Raw genomic sequence first — 19733 nt, 5'->3', positions numbered from 1 at the left:
TAATTTAAGAATTTTTAAAAATTTATACTGAAACAAGACAAAAATACTAAGATTTTTTTTTCTTGAAAATAATTTTTTGCTGTGTATAATTTTGCTCATCAAGAAAATGCATTTTGATTTAAGAATGTTTAGATATTTGCATTTAAAACAAGACAAGAATACTAAGTAAGAAAGTCATTTTTTGCAGTGTGGATGAAAGTGTCGAAAGGGTTGTTTGGGTGTACATAAAGTCTTTATAGATTACTTGACTGAGCCTTTCATGAATTCATGCGTTAATAAAAATAATCAAAGCTGGAATATCAGTTGCTTTGGAAGTAGGTGTCCCTGGCAGTTTTGGGGAAAGTTACTTTTAAAAGTAATGCATTACAATATTAAAGGAATATTCAATTTTCTTAAAAGAAAAATCTAGATAATTTACTCACCACCATGTCATCCAAAATGTTGATGTCTTTCTTTGTTCAGTCCAGAAGAAATTATGTTTTTTGAGGAAAACATTGCAGGATTTTTCTCATTTTAATGGACTTTTATAGAGCCCAACATTTAATACTTAACTCAACACTTAACAGTTTTTTTCAACGGAGTTTCAAAGGACTCTAAACGATCCCAAACGAGGCATAAGGGTCTCATCTAGCAATACGATTGTCATTTTTGACAAGAAAAATAAAAAATATACACTTTTAAACCACAACTTTTCGTCCAGCGCGACCTAACATAAATGCGTAGTGGCGTAGGGAGGTCACATGTTACATATATAAAACGCACATTTGAGGACCATTTTAAACAATAAACCAACATAAAGACATTAATTAGTATCAGTTGACATACAACAACGTAGGAACGGTCCTCTTTCAAGACGCTTGTAAACACTGGGGCGGAGTTTCGTGTTCGTCCTCTGTGACCTCTTGACGTCATGACGTATTGCGTGGGGTCACGCTGGCGTATCACGACCGGATCTAAACGAGAAGTTGTGGTTTAAAAGTGTATATTTTTTATTTTTCTTGTCAAAAATGACAATCGTTTCACTAGATAAGACCCTTATGCCTCGTTTGGGATCGTTTAGAGTCCTTTGAAACTCCGTTGAAAAAAACGTTAAGTGTTGAGTTAAGTATTAAATGTTGGGCTCTATTAAAGTCCATTAAAATGAGAAAAATCCTGCAATGTTTTCCTCAAAAAACATAATTTCTTCTCGACTGAACAAAGAAAGACATCAACATTTTGGATGACATGGTGGTGAGTAAATTATTCTTTTAAGAAAATGGACTAATCCTTTAAGTTACTCCCCAAACCAGTAACTAATTGCATTACTTAGTTACTTTTCATGAAAAGTAATGCTAACGTTACTTTTTAGTTACTTTTGCATTACTTTTTCTTGGCTGAAACGTAATGCTTTTAGAAATAGCATATTTCATCATAAAAATGTCGAGCTCTCGCCTGCCATCTCAGTTTCTGACTCAAACTGTTCACACACATGCTTGTACGCATAGAGTGCATCATTTTATGTGACTACGATCATTTTTTAATCAAATTAATTAAACTGAATGTAACTTGCATTACTTTTTAAAAAACATGTTTTACGAGTTACTTTACTCGTTATGGAAAGTAATATTATTACGTAATGCACGTTACTTGTAATGCGTTACCCCCAACACTGTCCCTGGGTTGCCATGTTGAGGTTAATTGATTCAATATAAAAGAGACACTAGGAATATGAATAAAGGGAAATCGTAACAATAAATGCATGTCATTTATAGTAAATTGCATACTTTTTGAAGATGTATGTGCCCTATATGCAACCAGTAGTGCTAACAGATTCATTTAGATGTATTCCTTTATCCTGGGTCAAAGTCCGTATTGTTGTCATCTAAGATCCAATACTTCTTGTATTGGATCTGTATTGGATCACAAAAAAAAATTCTGTCATAATTTACTCACCCTCATGTTGTTACAAACCTGTATACATTTCTTAGTTCTTTGAACATAAAGGAAGACATTTTAAGCAATGATTGTAACCAAACCATTTCTGAGCACCATTGACACCTGTAGTATTTTCCTTCTTACCATGAAAGTAAATGGTGCTCCTGTTTCCTGCTTGTTTGCACACACTGTATCTTCCTGTGTTCATCCAAACAAATAAATTATACCGGTTTGTAACAACTTGAGGTTAAATAAATAATGACAGAATATTCATTTTTAGGTGAACTGTCCCTTTAAAGTTATCCTTGATGAAAATTAAAATTTTGCTTAGAATCACTAACATCATTTGGTGTGTGCAGATGTTTTGTATCAGGAATATCGTGACACTTCCAAACAGCAGGAGATCGAGCAAAGGCGACAGAGAGATGGGCTTCCGACTGCAGAAATCGTGGCTGCGCCTGCATTGCAGCTGCAGCTGAGGAACAACGCACATTCGCTTAGTCTCTGGCAGAATTTAGACGTGGTGAAGAACAGTGGACTATTGCAAACACTGGATACAAAAGAGGTCATACTGCAGGAGGTGGGACACGTTTAACAGCGACTACACAGTGTTTATACAGTGACCTTGTTCGAAATCGCCTACATTCATATTATATAGTGGGCGAAAATCAGTATGCGAGGCGAGTAGTATGTGCATATTCTTTGTATCAGAAAAAAATTTTCTGGATAGATTTTTAAGTGTGCACAATTTAGTATCCCACGAGGCCAAGCAGGCTGAGGAACCACCAAATTCAAAAAAAATATGTATTGGTGTCAATGTCAAAAGTTGCTCCATAAAACAACACGAAGCAGATAAACATCTGAAGTATTCTCTTATCTTTGTGTCTGTAGGCCATGTTTGAACTGGTGACCTCAGAAGCGTCGTACTACAAAAGTCTGGAGCTGTTAGAGACCCACTTTCTTCGCCACCCTCCTCTTGTCAACACCTTGAGTCAGTCAGACATGCACTTCCTGTTTTCAAACATTGAGGACATCATGAAGGCAAGCGAGAGGTGTGTTTGTGGAGGGATGGTTTGCGGTCTGCATCGAGTTTCATATGCATTGTGGTTCCCAGTTGTCGGATTCAATGTTTTATTTACTGAAAGCCAACTAAGAACTCAGGCTGGGCACAGTGTTTTGTAGCAGTCGCTAGACCACAAACACTTTTGCAAGAAATGCATTTATGATATACCTTCTTAGGTATTCAAATAATTTATTGATTCAATTTATCAGAAAAACATATATTCAGATATTTGGAAAGTCTGCATTTATTTAAATCTATATATTTGAAAAATTTACAAAATTAATTTCAGAAGGAATTTCCTTTGAAGGGGGTTTTTTGGTACACTGTGTGCGTTTCAGTAGGAGGACTAAGTGGGTTCTTGTTCACAGATGTGAATCTAAAAGTTTCATATGAGAAATGTGTTTTCTTACCACTGAAGTACATTTTGTACTTGTTATTTTAAAATTCAAAGGCTACCATGCTGTTTAAAACGGTATATTTTGTTGGCAAAATAAATTCTAAAAGTCTTTTCAGAAGAAACTCATCTTCACACACGCTCATATTCTGCAGCCTGCGGTCTAAAATTAACCGGCTGATGTGGTTTGATTCCAGTCAGCTGCCTTTTTTTATGCCGATCCACCCACAATGATGATTCACATGCATGAGTCAGACTCGGCCTTTCCACACCTGCTTTTGTACAGTTCATTGTACAACACTGGATTTACTTTCAGTATATTGTCTTAGTACACAGATAATCTTACGCTAATGAGATTAAGCAAATGTGTCCCAGAGTTCATTTCTGTGCCACCAAGCAGACTATAAAAACATATTCCTACTGAAAACACCAACTAAAACCAGCCTAAGCTCCCATCCTGGTTTTATTTGGTGTATCAGGCTGTTTAAGGAGGGTTTTGCCACTTTATTAGCTAGTCCCACCAGTTAACACCAGCTTGTCCATGCTGAAAGACCACATTTGCCAGGCTGGAAGAACCACCTTAAACCAGCAACTTCTATCTTAAACCAGGTAAGACCAGCTAACCAGCTTAGCCAGGCTGGCCAAGCTTCCAACATGGTCAAGCTGGTGGGTCAGCCTGACCATCTATGACCAGCTAAAAAGTGTCCAAAAACCCTCTTAAACCAGCCTGCACCACCAGTCTTTCAGTAGGGGATGTCTCAAATCAGTGTGGCGCGATTTCACAGACAAGGCTTAGCTTAAGCCAGTTAAATTAGAATATTCAAGTCACTTTTATAAAATGCCTTAATTTGGATGGTGTGGATCTTGAGACAAAACATTGACTGACATGTTTTAAGATATGTCAGGGCAAGTTATTTTCAGTTAAAGCGATGCTCCTCGCAAATATCAAAATTACCCCATGATTTGCTCACTATCAAGTTATCCGAGATACATGTCAATCATCTTTCAGACGAAACACATTTGGAGTTATTTCAGTGAATGTCTTTTCTTTTACAAGCTTATAATGGAAGAAAAAAGGGATCAGGGAACAACTACTGACTTTGTAGCCCAAAGAGTGCATCCATCCTTCACAGGAGTAATCCACACGGCTCCAAGGGGTTAATAAAGGTCTTCGTCGGGTAATCTATGCGCTATTGTAAGACAATTATCCTTATTTTAAACTTTATAAACTATAATAACCAGCTTCCAGTTATGATGTTATTTTGGACTTAACGCTAACTATTTTACTAAAATTGACTAAAAACTTAAACTCATTTACTAAAATTACTCCAAATGTGCTCTTCTGAAAGATGGACATATGTGTCTCGAATTTAGTAAATCATGGGGTAATTTTCTATTTGGCTGGGGACAATTGATTTTTGGGACAACTGTCAAGGACATTTGATTTTTACCATTTCGGAATCCATTCAGCTGATCTCCGGGTCTGGCGGTACCACTTTTAGCATAGCTTAGCATAATCCATTGAATCTGATTAGACCATAGGATCGCCCTAATGATCAAAGAGTCTTGATATGTTTCCTATTTAAAACTTCTTCTGTAGTTGCATCCGTATTTTTCAATAGCAGGGGACTATTTTCGCGGACTGCGTAATATCATTGCGCCTCCTGCAGCCATGTTACAGCAGCAAAGTCCTTGATTATTACATCAGAATAAGAGTACAGTTCCTAGCCATATCTGCCTAGAAAATCCCAACTTTTATTTTTCTGTCTGTCTTAGTACACGACGTAACTAGAGAAGAGGCAAGTTTTAAATAGAAAAAATATTGAAACGCTTTGGTTATTTTTTTTATTGAGATGGTCTAATCAGATTCAATGGATTGTGCTAAGCTATGCTAAAAGTGACCCGGAGATCACCTAAATAGATTTCCAAAATGGTAAAAATCAGTTGTTTAACTCTAGGGGAGCTGGAAAATGAGCATATTTTCAATAAAAGTGGATTGTCCCTTTAAAACAGGTCAAACATTCATTTTAGGGTAGGACTAAACTTACCCCTTGTCTTTGGCGTACAGGTATTGTTTCCTAGTGCTGATGTACTTTCCCATTACCATGAAAGTATACTGATTGTCACACTTGATACTGTGTTTCTTACTGCGGTGATGTCATCATGCCCTCAGGTTCCTCATGGATCTGGAGCACAGGATCGAAGAGTCCATCTTGATCTCAGACGTGTGCGACATTGTTCATCATCACGCCGCTAAACACTTCCAGGTCTTCATCAGCTACGTCATCAACCAGGTGTACCAGGAGCAGAACTACAGACGAATACTGTAAGACACCATCTTAACTGTCTGTATGAAAGATACATGGAAAGATAGATTGTAGTGGGAATTGATTTATAAAAAATTAGATTTTCAATCAAAAATAGTTCTTATAAGACCGCACAAATCACAACTTCCCTGAGAAAACCCGTCCAATTTCGGTTTTAAGACGTTCAATCGTAAATACGCTATTTGGTTGAATCATTTGTAAATATAATGTCATATATGTTATTAATAGACATATTTATATAAAATTTTTGTGCAATATTAAACTCTGTACCCGTAAAAAGATTTTCAGGATCAGTATCCGGGTTATGTGTGTTATTAGTTTTGAGTGGTTATTATTTGGAAATAACAAACATGCAAAAGTTGCCACCAGCCAATCTGTGTAATAAGTGTATACAACAGGGATATCCGCTTGTAATATTTCAGATAAGGGTATGATTCTGCGTTTGCATACCTGAGTGTCTTTCCAGTGTGGCAAGACTTCTTGGTGAACCAGTTTCACCAGAAAGACCATTACCAACCAAATAAATGTAAATAAACACCCACCAAACAAACCAGCATTAAATAATGTAAACCTACAGGGTACGCAAGCTGTGAAATATGACAACGATTTCTTGTTTTGTGCCGCAACTGACGTGTGTGACGTCAAATTATGTTTTTTTTGTAAATATATACGACACAGTGACTTGGCTTGACTGGTGGGTGTGGCAGTGGAACAAAAACAAATAAAAGCACAGATGTTTCATTCACAATGTTCCCACGCACCTGAGTTTGCACTCTGTAATGAAATCATTGGCCGAAAACTGAACATTTTGAGATTAATGTCAGCATAAAGTGAGTCAATGTGAATCTGCTATCTTAGTTTAGTGCTTTAGTTCGTTTGGATGTGTATTTAGGGTGTGAAAGTTGCATGTGTATAATAACACATAACTATGTGTGTAGTCTTTGCTGTAAATCAGATCTGTAGTTTACGTTCATGTTTAGTTTTTCCCTGGGATCCACCCTACAGGCTCATTGTAAGGAACTTATAGCTTTAGGTATGTTGTTTAGGTGCTTGCCTTTGTTCGTATGTGTGTGTTTGTAAGCCGTATAAAACTCTTGGGACTTTCTGCCTATTGGCCTGAGGAGTTTTAGTGCTTTACATTCCTGGTAAGATTATAGTGAAAGACAGAAATTTTCTTTGGGTTACAAAAAATATGTTTGCTTGTAATCTCCATGTCCAAGTATTTTTATGTAGGTTAAGGTAAAGTTTACTCCAACATCTAAAGTATCTCAAAACTTTCAGTTTTGTCTTCCGGATGCGTTGTGACCTAGTTAAGTATATTTGAGTTTGTGTTGCACTACAGGCGATATCCCACTAAATACTAATCATGTTTATAATAATTAGATGTTTTGTATTCAGATTAAGCACTATAATGAAGAATTGAAAAAATAAGTAGAATAATGGAAATGGTTAGCCTGGGTGCCAACCAAATTTAGCCCCGCCCACAACATTTGAGGTCGGGAAATTCTAACTAGAATTGAGTATGACACGTCAGGCTAGGAAATGGTGCTATCTGAAGTCCTATTTGAATAACTTATAAATAAAGTAGCTTTACTTTTAGGCCACCTGCTGGACAAGTGGGTGAACTGCACACCTTTCACATCTATTGGGTCAGTGTTTATCAACCAGGGGACCGGGGCCCAAAAGGGGGCCTCAACAATCTTCCAATGGGGCCTCAGGATGGCGTAAATTATTCAGAATAAGACAAAACAAGCATTAAAATAAACATCTTGATATTTCTTAGTGTTTAATTATTTTTTGTAAAGAATCAACATCTGTCAAGAAATTTCAAGCTCTTGTATATTTTATTTGCTTGAAATTGTGAGTTGGTGGCCTTTATTTTACTTTATTTTGACCAGTAAGGGGGCATGCACACCAGAGCCTGCGGAGAAAGCCGCCTCTCAGCGTTTTTTCCACACTTAGTGCTGAACGCCAAAAGGAAAAAAAATATTCAACTTTGGGTAAAAAGCTCAGCTCGTCAATGTCAGCTCTCACACGGCCGTTCAATCACAGTGGAGGAGGGGCGGGACAAATATCACAACAACTAACCGGCGCATCGAACAACGACTGATAAACAAAGCAGAAGTGTCACAGCAACCAAAGCGCTCAGCTGAAGAAAGCTGGCATTCGGCTGAAAAAAGCTGGCGGTCGGCGTCCGCCGGGTGTTTTCAGCTGCGTTTAAAAGCTTTGGTGTGCACAACCCCTAAAACAACTCCAACGTCCAACTTTTGTTGTCACAAGAATATTGTATATCCAAAGCGCTTCACCTAACAGCATTTACACAAAAATATAAAAATGACTTACTTAGTCTCACAAATACAGTCACCACAAAACCTGATGAAAAAATATAAAAATGTATTTAATTTTTTTAAATGGCAATCTGTTTTTTGGTGGGTGCCATGGTGTAAATATAAAGTTGCTTTTAGTGAGTTCTTATAGGTCTGATGGGTGGCCCATGGCTAAAATAAAATATTTGGCAAGTGCCATTCATTATCTGTTTGAATTTGCCTATACAGATATCATATTGAAATACGTGATATGCAGTAGCTGAATGATTTCATGTGTAGTCAAAGTTTTAAATCGACGGAGACAGAGAGAGTAATGGTTATGTAATGATAAAGATATGATACGTGTCTGTTGGTTATGTATGTATAATATATATGTTAGGAATGTATATCCGCATTTTAATTAATTTACATAGATTTACATACATATGTCACCCTGGACCACGAAACCAGTCATAAGTCACACAGGTTTATTTGTGGCAATAGCCAACAATACATTGTATTGGTCAAAATTATAAATGTTTATGCCAGAAACATTAGGATATTAAGTAAAGATCATGTTTCATAAAGATATTTTGTAAAAGTTCTACTGTAAATATTAGAGGTCGATGGATATGTTTTTTATAGTCGATATTAAGAAAGCTGGATGGCCGATTGGCCTATATGAGGCCGATATAACACAAATGTTATCACAGTAAATAAGAGTAAAATAAATGTAAATAAAAACAGATAAAAAAAATAAAAAACATTAGTTATGCATAACATTTATAAATATACCCTTTACTTAAAATTACTTAAAACATATTTAAAAGACATAATTAATCTGTATCTGACATCTTATGGTACTGTTTGAATAATGATTGGTCATTTTATTGTCTGTCAGACTTTGGCTTTACATTGAGTGTCTTTTTATTACAAACATCAAATGTAAGTAATTAAATTTACTGATTTTCAAATAGTTGTATCTCAGCTAAATATTTTCATATCCTAACAAATCATACAGTACATAAATGGAAAGCTTATTTATTCAATCTCAATTTAGAAAAATAATCGACCCTGTTAGCTGTTTTTGTGGTCCAGGGTCACGTATCGCATTATTTAGCAAGTATCGCACGTCACGATTTTCTTAAATCTTGTGCAACGCTTATTTATATGACATTTGTGTGCTTGTATGTGAACGTGACAAATATGTTTTCATCTTTTGTTTAGACAAGAAAATGCTAGTTTCCGGGAGAGTATGTCCAGTCTGGAGACTCATCCAAGAGTAAAGGGCCTTTCCTTCACCTCCTTCCTCATTCTTCCCTTTCAGCGAATCACACGCCTCAAACTGCTTGTTCAAGTAAGCTTAAGCCAATTCTCAAAACATTTCAAATATCTCCAATATCTTGTTTTACTAATAAGTCCTTTACATTGTAGAATATTCTCAAGAAAGTGGAGGAAAATTCAGACAGAGAAAAATCTGCAATATTGGCACATCAAGAATTGGAAAGGGTAAGATGTGTATTTTTTTTTTTTTTTTGGGTGTGGTGAGATGTTCTGCTATTAATACATCTAGACTTTCACCTGCCAAGCACACCTTTACCCAGCTGTCATCGGTACCAAGGTTACCCTGCCACACCTGTTCTTGCCAAGAAAACACCCAAGAGATGACTTTTAATAATTGTTCGGTGGAATGCTGCTGTTTTTTTAATTGTTTTCCTCTTAAAATAATTATTTTTACATTTGTTGTGTCTACTAAATGTTAAGTTATTATAAATGTTGTGCATTGTGCACAAAAAAAGCACAAAGTTTTCAAAAAATACCTAAAAGGTGCATACTGGTACCTTAAATGTACAATTATGTTCCTTAATGGTACATATTAGGATCTTTTAAATGGAAACATCCCAGTGACAGCTTTTGTTAAAAAAAAAATTCCAAGAGTGTATTTGATTTTGCATATGTTGTGTTCATACGATAATCAAGTAAAAGAAATCTAGGATTTAGTTTCGAAGACGTAGTCTTAGGTTTGATAAACATGGGAAGGGTTTTTATAAGTTCTACACAGTAAGCAAGACATGACATGAATGCATCATATTGCATAAACCGGTCATGTTTAAACAAATGTCAAATTAAGTCACTGCACAAAAGATCGTACATTAAATTAATGAGTTTATTATTACATTTGTTAATTTGCCAAACGGTTCTCAGCTGATTCTCCTGATGAAAGTGAATCCTGTAAATGTTTTTCAGTCAGACTTGTTCTCGTGTGGGTGCGTGTTTTTCTTATTGTGATGACAACATGCCCTCAAGAACAGTGAAACCTGATGAACAGGGCAGTTCCCACAAGAATCAAAATTCATACATGGACTAAATAATTCTATTCGTTTTTATATAAAAATGCCAAAAATGTATTTTAATGTTGGGTGTTTTGTGTCATCTGATTCGCTTAGATTAATAATTGATATTATTGGGATTTCCCTGACAAACAGTGTTTGTGGCTTTCAGATTGTGAAGGAGTGCAATGAAGGCGTGAGGAAGATGAGTCGCACTGAAGAGCTGATCAACATTGAGAAAAAACTCGATTTCAAGACAAAGGTACAATACGAAAGACAAACAAAATATTGTGTCAAAACTGCAAAACCGTCTCATTTCAGCTTTGAAGCTGTATAATTTACTCATACATTTTGCCATCGTTTGCTTACGTTCATGGTGTTTTTAGCAAACCCATATGATTTTCTTTCTTGTAACATCTGAAATTCTTTTCCAAACAATAAAATCAACCATCAGGCTCCAGATGTACATAAATAAAACCTCACAAAAGTACCATAATATCAGTGTGTAATACCTGTATGATGGCTTCATGTGAGAAAATTTTGGGAAACTTTCGGAAGTGACAAGCACATTGAAATGCGGGAGTGAATCCCTAAATGATCGTTCCATGTGTGTACGAAACAAGACTCGCTCCCGAAACTGTGATGACTGATACAGTGCTAACCATAGCAACAATTTAACGTTTAATGTTGTTATCATTCACAGCTTTGACCAAAATTAATTCAACGTTATGTTTTGCAATAAACCACAGCCTTGCCGTTGTGTTGTGCATTTGTGAGGCTGGTTCTCTCAGCGCTGTCTTGCACAGTTGCCAGGTCCTCGTGTTTTTTTAGATACCGTTGTGTCACTTAACAGGTTATGGCTTTTGGCTCATGAAGTGATCAAGTTTTTGGTGTTATTAAAGTGAATAGCTGCCGATCTATATATTTTGATCTTTGAGGTAAAGCATTTGGATTTATTTTGGTTTATTTGTGGATTTTTTCATGCAAATCTGGCAACACTAGTTGGCAAACGCTCGTGCCTCTGTCATTTTCTGCACCGCGCATACAGAAGACTTTTCCACCTTCTATGCATTTATTTTTTAGAAGAGAGACCTGTTGTGTCCATGATGGACATTTAAATACTTCATTAACAACTAGTTGTTCAGTTCGGTTATGTACACACTATACAGTGTGTGTTCAATTCAAGTGTGTGTGTGTGTACAAAACAGGATTAAAGGGATAGTTCAACCAAAAATGAAAATAATGTCATTAATGACTCACCCTCATGTCGTTCCAAACTTGTAAGACCTCCGTTCATCTTCTGATGAACATAGTTTAAGATGTTTTAGATTTAGTCCGAGAGCTTGTTGACCCTCCATTGAAAATCTATGTACGATATACTGTCCATGTCCAGAAAGGTAACAAAAACATCATCAAAGTAGTCCATGTGACATCAGTGGGTCAGTTAGAATGTGTTGAAGCATCGAAAATACATTTTAGTCCAAAAATTAAGACTTTATTCAGCATTGTTTTCTCTTTCGCGTCTGTTGTAAAGTGCAGGCACGAGACTACAGTCAAGTGACTCCAGTGACGCGGATGACGTGTTATCCTCATACATGTTTGCCAATTTTTTTTTCAAACTTACAGCGTGCGTCAGACTGTAAACGAAGCCCGGCGTTAAAAAAAAACAGCTGGTGGGCACCAGATAACACGTCAGCCACGTCATACGCGCATACGTGACTTTAGTCTCGCGCATGCGCTTCACAACAGATAGGGAAGAGAAGACAATGTTTATGTATGGTTTATTATAAAGAAGTTATATCAAAAATCCTCATCTTTCATAATATGATGTGTTCACCTGTCATTTACAGTCAGTGCCTGTGATTTCACACTCTCGCTGGCTTCTGAAGAAGGGTGAAGTCCAGTCGATGTCAGGACCCAAGAGCACCAGGACCATGCGCAGCCGCAGACTTTATCAACCCATTTATCTGTTTCTGTTCAATAACCTGCTGCTCATCACCAAACGCAGCTCCAGGTAATCTTCACTTTATAACACTATCAACTAGTGGTAGACCATTACTGGTTAATTATCATATGATATGGGTTAATGATAAACATGACTTTAAAAATGAACACATTATCGTGCCCCCTGATGTTTTAAACTTAATTTAATCCTGTAGCTCAATTAGTAAAGCATTGCGTTAGCAACACAAAGGTCTATCTATCTATTTATCTATCCATCTATTAATTAGCAAAAGCATGCCAGTTATTGCTGATTTAAAGATGAGACCAATATACGAGTCTATCATTACCCATACAATCGTCCCAAATCTCCTATGAGCATGGACATTTTTAGAAATTGCTATGTTTGTCATTGCTGTTTATTTATTTGTTGTGTTTTTTATATTTGTGTATCAGTGGAGAGAAGTACCAGGTTCTGGACTCGTGCAGTCGCTCCATGCTGAGGACAGAAGACCTGGAAGATCAAGGTCAGATGCTGGCTTGCACATTTGTGCTGAAACTGATGGAGAACCAAGAAGACCGTGAAGTCAGCTACATGCTCAAGACAGAAACCATGTGAGGATGAACTCCACTAATTACGTTAATTGACTACAAAAGTCTTAAGCCGGGTACACACCAAAAGATTTTTTAAATCTTATCAGATTTTCAAAATGTGAGAGACCACAGACATGATGAGACAAAAATCGATTTAACACGTTTGTTTCTGTAGTGTGTGAAGTGCCGCTATGGGGTCATGACACCACACTGCGCACCATCAGATTCACTTTACAACCAATGCGAGTCTCAGCAGAGACGACAGGAAATCTTGCAAAGATCTTGCAATGTTTCTCACGTCCAAACGTGACTTTACAGTATACAAACATTGCAAACAACGACCATATGTCATTAATACAATGGACTGCTTTTTTATATCTCTGATGTCCATCTAACTTTGGACTGTGTATGCTGTGCCATGTAGTTGTTACACTGCAAAAAATTATTTTTAAGAAAAAAATATCAAAAAATTATTAAATTAAGATGTTTTTTCTTGATAAGCAAAACGACCCAAGCAAATAAGTGTAGTTTTTACACCAACAATATCAAACTAGATATGCAATTCCCAAGGAATTACCAGTGCATGAAAATGCAAAAAGCTGATTGACAGAAATGTAAAAGAAATTTAGTCTAGTAGTTTACCTGGCTGTTGACATGTTTTAGTGTGAAGCTAGCATGATTTAAAAAAGTTATCATGATGAAATATGATGCTAGCATGATTAGCATGATTCAGCATGACGTTAGCATGAAGCTAGCATGACTAGCATGAAGCTAGCATGACTAGCATGAAGCTAGCATGATGCTAGCATGACTAGCATGAAGCTAACATGATGCTAGCATGATTAGCATGAAGCTAGCATGATTAGCATGAAGCTAGCATGATGCTAGCATGATTAGCATGAAGCTAGCATGATGTTAGCATGATTAGCATGAAGCTAGCATGATGTTAGCATGATTAGCATGAAGCTAGCATGATGCTAACATGATTAGCATGATGCTAGCATGATTAGCATGATGCTAGCATGAAGCTAGCACGATGCTAGCATGATTAGCATGAAGCTAGCACGATGTTAGCATGATTAGCATGAAGCTAGCACGATGCTAGCATGATTAGCACGATGTTAGCATGATTAGCATGAAGCTAGCACGATGCTAGCATGATTAGCATGAAGCTAGCACGATGCTAGCATGATTAGCATGAAGCTAGCATAATGTTATCATGATAAACACGAAGCTAGCATGATTAGCATGAAGCTAACATGATGCTAGCATGATTACCATGAAGCTAGCATGAAGCTAGCATGACTAGCATGAAGCTAGCATGATGCTAGCATGATTAGCATGAAGCTAGCACGTTGCTAGCATGATTAGCATGAAGCTAGCACGATGCTAGCATGATTAGCATGAAGCTAGCATAATGTTATCATGATAAACACGAAGCTAGCATGATTACCATGAAGCTAGCATGAAGCTAGCATGACTAGCATGAAGCTAGCATGATGCTAGCATGATTACCATAAAGCTAGCACGATGCTAGCATGATTAGCATGAAGCTAGCACGATGTTAGCATGATTAGCATGAAGCTAGCACGATGCTAGCATGATTAGCATGAAGCTAGCACGATGCTAGTATGATTAGCATGAAGCTAGCATGATGTTATCATGATTAGCATAAAGCTAACATGATGTTAGTATGATTAGCATGAAGCTAGCACGATGCTAGTATGATTAGCATGAAGCTAGCACGATGCTAGCATGATTAGCATGAAGCTAGCACGATGTTAGCATGATTAGCATGAAGGTAGCACGATGCTAGCATGATTAGCATGAAGCTAGCACGATGCTAGTATGATTAGCATGAAGCTAGCATGATGTTATCATGATTAGCATAAAGCTAACATGATGTTAGTATGATTAGCATGAAGCTAGCATAATTTGCATGAAGCTAGCATGATGCTAACATGATTACCATGAAGTTAGCATGAAATTAGCATGAAATTAGCATGAACCTAGCATTATTAGCATGATGCTAGCATGATTAAGATGATGCTAACATGATTAGCATGAAGCTAGCATGATTTAGCATGAAGCTAACAAGATTTAACATGAAGCTAGCATGATTTAACATTAAGTTAGCAAGATTTATTATAAAATTAGCATAAAGCTAGCATGAAACTAGCACGAAGCTAGCATGACTTAGCATGAAGCTAGCATGAAGCTAATATGACCCAAAGACCCGACCCCCATGTCTCTATGATGTCCGGATCCAGAGATATAAGGCTTTGTTTATTATGTTGCTAGGCTGCTCATATTTGGTTGCTAGGGGCGTGGCTTAATACCTCAATAAGGATGGTGAGAGACTGATTGGATGCCTGAGTAAAATGAGCCCACCCCCATGTCTCTGTGACACTGTGCTGCAAAGATATCCATCTGGGCATTTTATAATGGCAGTCTATGGGAGATGTTGCTAGGGTGCCCAAAATGGTTGCTAGGGGCGTGGCTTGATAGCTCAATAAGGATCCTAAGGGACTGATTGGATGCCTGAGTAAAATGAGCCCACCCCCATGTCTCTATGACACTGCGCTGCAAAGATATCCCATTCGGGACGTTTTTAGTTCCTTATATGGGCATGATTCCTGCCCCATTATAAGTCTATGGGGAAATTTGGGAACCTCTTACACCCCAGGGGTACAACTTACACCCCATTGTGAGGTATGTTCTTACAGAGCCTGCCAGCCTCTTCAAATGTGGCAAGTCACAAGTTTCTGTGAAATCCTAGGTCTGAGCTACGACTCGTCAAAGTTTGTCGCAATGTTAAGTCTATGGGATTTTTCGGCTGCTTTTTCGCCCCTGGGGCGTAGACCGTACCCCCGATTGCTTATAAAAGTCATAGCACACTATTCCCGAATAGTCCGAACGTTTGAGAGTTTGAATGAAGTTTCTAAGTTAAACGGTTCGAGCCGTATTAATTGCGGAAATTTGGTTGGAAGAATAATAATAATAATAATAATAATAATAATAATAAAAAGCCCAGTAAGAACAGTACAGCGCATTTTCAATGCACTGTAATTAAAGTGATATTGTGCATAAAACAAGCAAACAAATCTGCCAATGGGGTAAGCTAATTTTTCATGAATTTTTCTTGAATTAAGTGTTTAAGAAAAATGTTTTAGATTTTTTTGTTTACCCCATTGGCAGATTTTTTTTTCTTGTTTTATGCACAAAATCACTTAAATTTGATATTTTTGGTCTAAAAACTAGACATATTTTCTTGCGTCGTTTTCCTCATCAAGAAAAAGCATCTTGATTTAAACATTTTTAGATATTTTTACTGAAAACAATACAAAAATACTAAGAATTTTTTCATTTTTTGCAGTGCAGCTTAATTAGAAATTAGGTATCCAACATACATACACATTTTGCACACGTGCAGTAACTTTTGTGTGCCAGTTTTTCTGTTGAACTAAAATCGAATTTGACTGTGTAAAGCATAGACTGTAAAAAAAGATGGACGACGCCCGTTCCCTCTCTTCCATTGGTGAAAAGTGAAGCCGCCAGTGTCCCGAAACGGCGCTACCATCATGGGTCTTGAGTCTGTGAAGTAGCGATTTCAGAACCAGTCCTGCGCAATAGTGAGCAGGAAGTAAAGCTGTAAAATCAAGGCCACGCCCTCGCAGAATGCGTATATCACAGCTGTCAATCATGACGTCACACGACCGTTTTTATAGCAATAAATAACTAACTAAACACAAACTTATTTTAAAAACAAACACTTGAATTTACATCAGTGTGATAAAAACTACAGTAAATGACAGAAAACAGCTTCGGAAAAAAGATAAAGAAGTGTAATTAAATTGTTTAGTTTGTCTCAAGTCCCACTGAATAACATGGGGTAGGCGGGGTTTATACTAGAACTAGTCACTAGGGGGCGATTAAGACGTTTTGGCTTCACTTTTCAGGGCTTGTGCGGCAGGCTTGGTGTAAAATATGAAAATCATTCAGTTATTGAGATATGCGTATTGCGGTATTCTGAAAGATTCAATATATTGTGCAACCATAATCTCCACACCAAAGAGATACAAAGAGACACTCATCTTGTGAATCACTAATGGTCGATTGAATGTTTACAGAAGCGACAAACTACGCTGGATCTACGCTTTGACTCCAAACCGTCGCACAAGATTCCTCTCAACCAGTGCACACCAACCAGGTAAGGATGAGGAGTTTCTATTGATCTTTGTTATTGAATACCACACTTGACCTCTGTTATTTAATACTACACTTATACTGGCAAGTCACTTATGAGGTTTGGTTTAAATAAAGAATCTGTCCTTGAAGGCAGTGAGGCTTGAAACACACCATCACACTGTGCTTATAAACAAAAAAAGCTGAAATAAAGTGTGTGCAGTATGATGATTAATTGTTTATGTCGGTGCGTATCAGATTCTCCTCAGGTGCAGTGTATCCAGTCGTACTCCTCACAGGAACCGGATGAGCTCTCTGTGGAAATGGCTGATGTCCTTCACCTTCTGGAGTGCACGGATGATGGTGAGATCACACACACACACACACACACACACACACACACACACACACACACACACACACACACACACACACACATCTACTCAAAATCTGCTGTGTGAATATTACAAGTTTGCAGATTTTTTTCTTGACATTGCGTATGTGTTGACTATAAGCAGAGCTAGTCAGTTATGCAACCTCTAGCACATCTTCAAAAATAAAAATAAAGGCCAATATTAGGGCTGCATAATATATGCACATTGCAATGGTTTTGCAATAGCCGGATGTTTAAAAAAAATACTTTTTATTCATGCAGTCCTAGACAATATCTGCCGCTTTCCATATGGGGTGGGCGATAAACCAGTATATATAAACTAGTAGACTTTTTTTTTTTAAGTGAGATTTTTTTATTAACTTGAACAAAACAACAACACATACCAGCAGTAACGATACAGTCATAAAATAAATAAAAAGGGGGAAAATAATAAAATAGGAAAAAATAAAATTACAAATAATGCCAGGAATACACAGAAGACAATAACGCAAATATACAAATATAGATATAGTATTTGTTGCTTTAGGATTAATAAAGCTTTGAATAATGTCCATATACTTGTCTAGATCATCTTTAAATAAATAAAATAGAGGTTTAAATCAAGTACATTTTTGCTTTTGTAGGCCTATGTGAAATTTAGTTAACGTTATCAGGAAACATAAGTTATTATATAAAATTTACTTGTATTCTCTTTCAAGCAGTCAAACAATCCAAAAAAGACATCTTTAAAACAAAAGAGGACTGAATAAACAATAATAGTTCTGTCCAAAATTTCTCAGAAACCGGTAGAAATTTGTCAACCGGTAGAGATTTTGGACTATCGTCTCTATCGAGGTTATGCGCCCATGGCACGTTGCTGTGCGCGTGATCACGAGAACGTAACGTTTGTACACGTATTTCAGTGCCGCAGTTTTAAAAGAAGTTATTTTAAGCTATTGAAACGCAAACAACAGAGCTTTATGCAAGCGCTGTTTTTGTGTGTGAGGAGCGCGCAAGTCGCGCATCCGCTGCACATTAAACTTGTGAGTATTTTTGCCGCTTATTAGCCTTAAATACATATATGCGCCAAAATGTCCGTCTTTGTAAGTATCCTCATAAACACGACCATTTAGGGCTTAAGAGAACGTAAACAGCTGAAAGAGAAAACACACGTGCGTTCAGACCAGCTGCAGTAGAGGCATCAAGCGCGAGTGATTTCAATGTGAAGACGCGTTGACGTGTGTCTGGAGGTCTCGCGGCACGAATGACTGTGGGTTCACACCAGATGCGAATTTAACGATTTGCGCGAGTAGATTACATACAAAATCAATGCAAAGACACGATCAGATGCGTCCTCGTGTGGGGCGATGCGAATCATGCAATATGGGCGGCGCGTTTGCCACAAAAACACGTGCTATTCGCCTCAAACGGGTCTTTGCCCAAGTTGAAAATATTCAACTCGAGCAAAAAATTTGCATGACACGAAGTTAAATCCTGCGAGTAATATAGAGCGAGTAATCTAGAGCGAGTAACGCAATGCCCTGCGTTTGGTGTGTACATAGCATAAGGCGTTTAGTTCGGCATGGTAGACGCGATTCCGCCTCATTCGCGCGTCTAGTTTGCGCGAATTGAGCGTTGCCGCGGTGAAAAATTGGAACGGAAAAATGCGCCACATTAACCAATCATGAGCTTGCTCTGGTAGTGACATGATTACAGAAAGCGAGCGGAGTCGCAAAAGCCCCTCTCATGACTCGAATTTTCACGTGAATGTCTCTATAAGTAAAATTTCACGCGAGGCTTTCACTAACGAATGAAGCGTAAACTTTTTTTTCACCAAACTAGACGCGGTGGATGCGAATTTGACGCCTCGAACGCGGCTGGTGTGAACCCACGGTAACCGTAGATTGGATCCGGACTTTGATCTTAAAGGGACAGTTACCTGATTTTGCTCCTGTCTGTCACTCGTGTTAATCAAACAGCATTGAGAAAAAATCTCTCACTGCTCTTAACTAAATTGAGTTTTGTTTGTTTTTTATCTTCTTTTTTATGCTTGTATAAGTTTTTGGTGAGAATTATGAAAATTCTATGGCATTAAATATTTTAATGACATAAAAAACGTATTAACAGATTTTTAAAAAAACTCTACTGTGATAAATATCGTTATCATGATATAAAATGAATCCTATTATGATAGAAGATTTAGTTCATATCGCCCTCCCCTATTTCCATATATGTCATTTCCTGGCATCACTTATTTGTTTTCTTTTTGTTACACGCTCTTACTGTTTACTTTTTTTTGACTGTTT

General features: G+C 37.3%; 1 protein-coding gene across 2 annotated transcripts in view; it reads left to right on the top strand.

Moving 5' to 3' along the window:
• ngef (neuronal guanine nucleotide exchange factor) overlaps positions 1-19733 on the top strand; it is a 35437-nt gene that overhangs the window by 14465 nt on the left and 1239 nt on the right. For both annotated transcript variants that reach the window (XM_065280517.2, XM_065280518.2), the window contains 10 exons: positions 2274-2494; positions 2806-2966; positions 5545-5697; positions 9232-9361; positions 9439-9513; positions 10507-10596; positions 12185-12348; positions 12732-12890; positions 17000-17079; positions 17313-17417. In XM_065280517.2, coding sequence (XP_065136589.1) covers positions 2274-2494; positions 2806-2966; positions 5545-5697; positions 9232-9361; positions 9439-9513; positions 10507-10596; positions 12185-12348; positions 12732-12890; positions 17000-17079; positions 17313-17417 — 1338 coding nt within the window. The remainder of the gene's footprint in view (positions 1-2273; positions 2495-2805; positions 2967-5544; positions 5698-9231; positions 9362-9438; positions 9514-10506; positions 10597-12184; positions 12349-12731; positions 12891-16999; positions 17080-17312; positions 17418-19733) is intronic.

The sequence above is a fragment of the Paramisgurnus dabryanus genome, chromosome 8, assembly GCF_030506205.2.
Source record: "Paramisgurnus dabryanus chromosome 8, PD_genome_1.1, whole genome shotgun sequence".
NCBI classification, from domain to species: domain Eukaryota; kingdom Metazoa; phylum Chordata; class Actinopteri; order Cypriniformes; family Cobitidae; genus Paramisgurnus; species Paramisgurnus dabryanus.
Note: the sequence above shows the minus strand (reverse complement) of the source record. Positions and strands in the feature narration are given on the sequence as shown.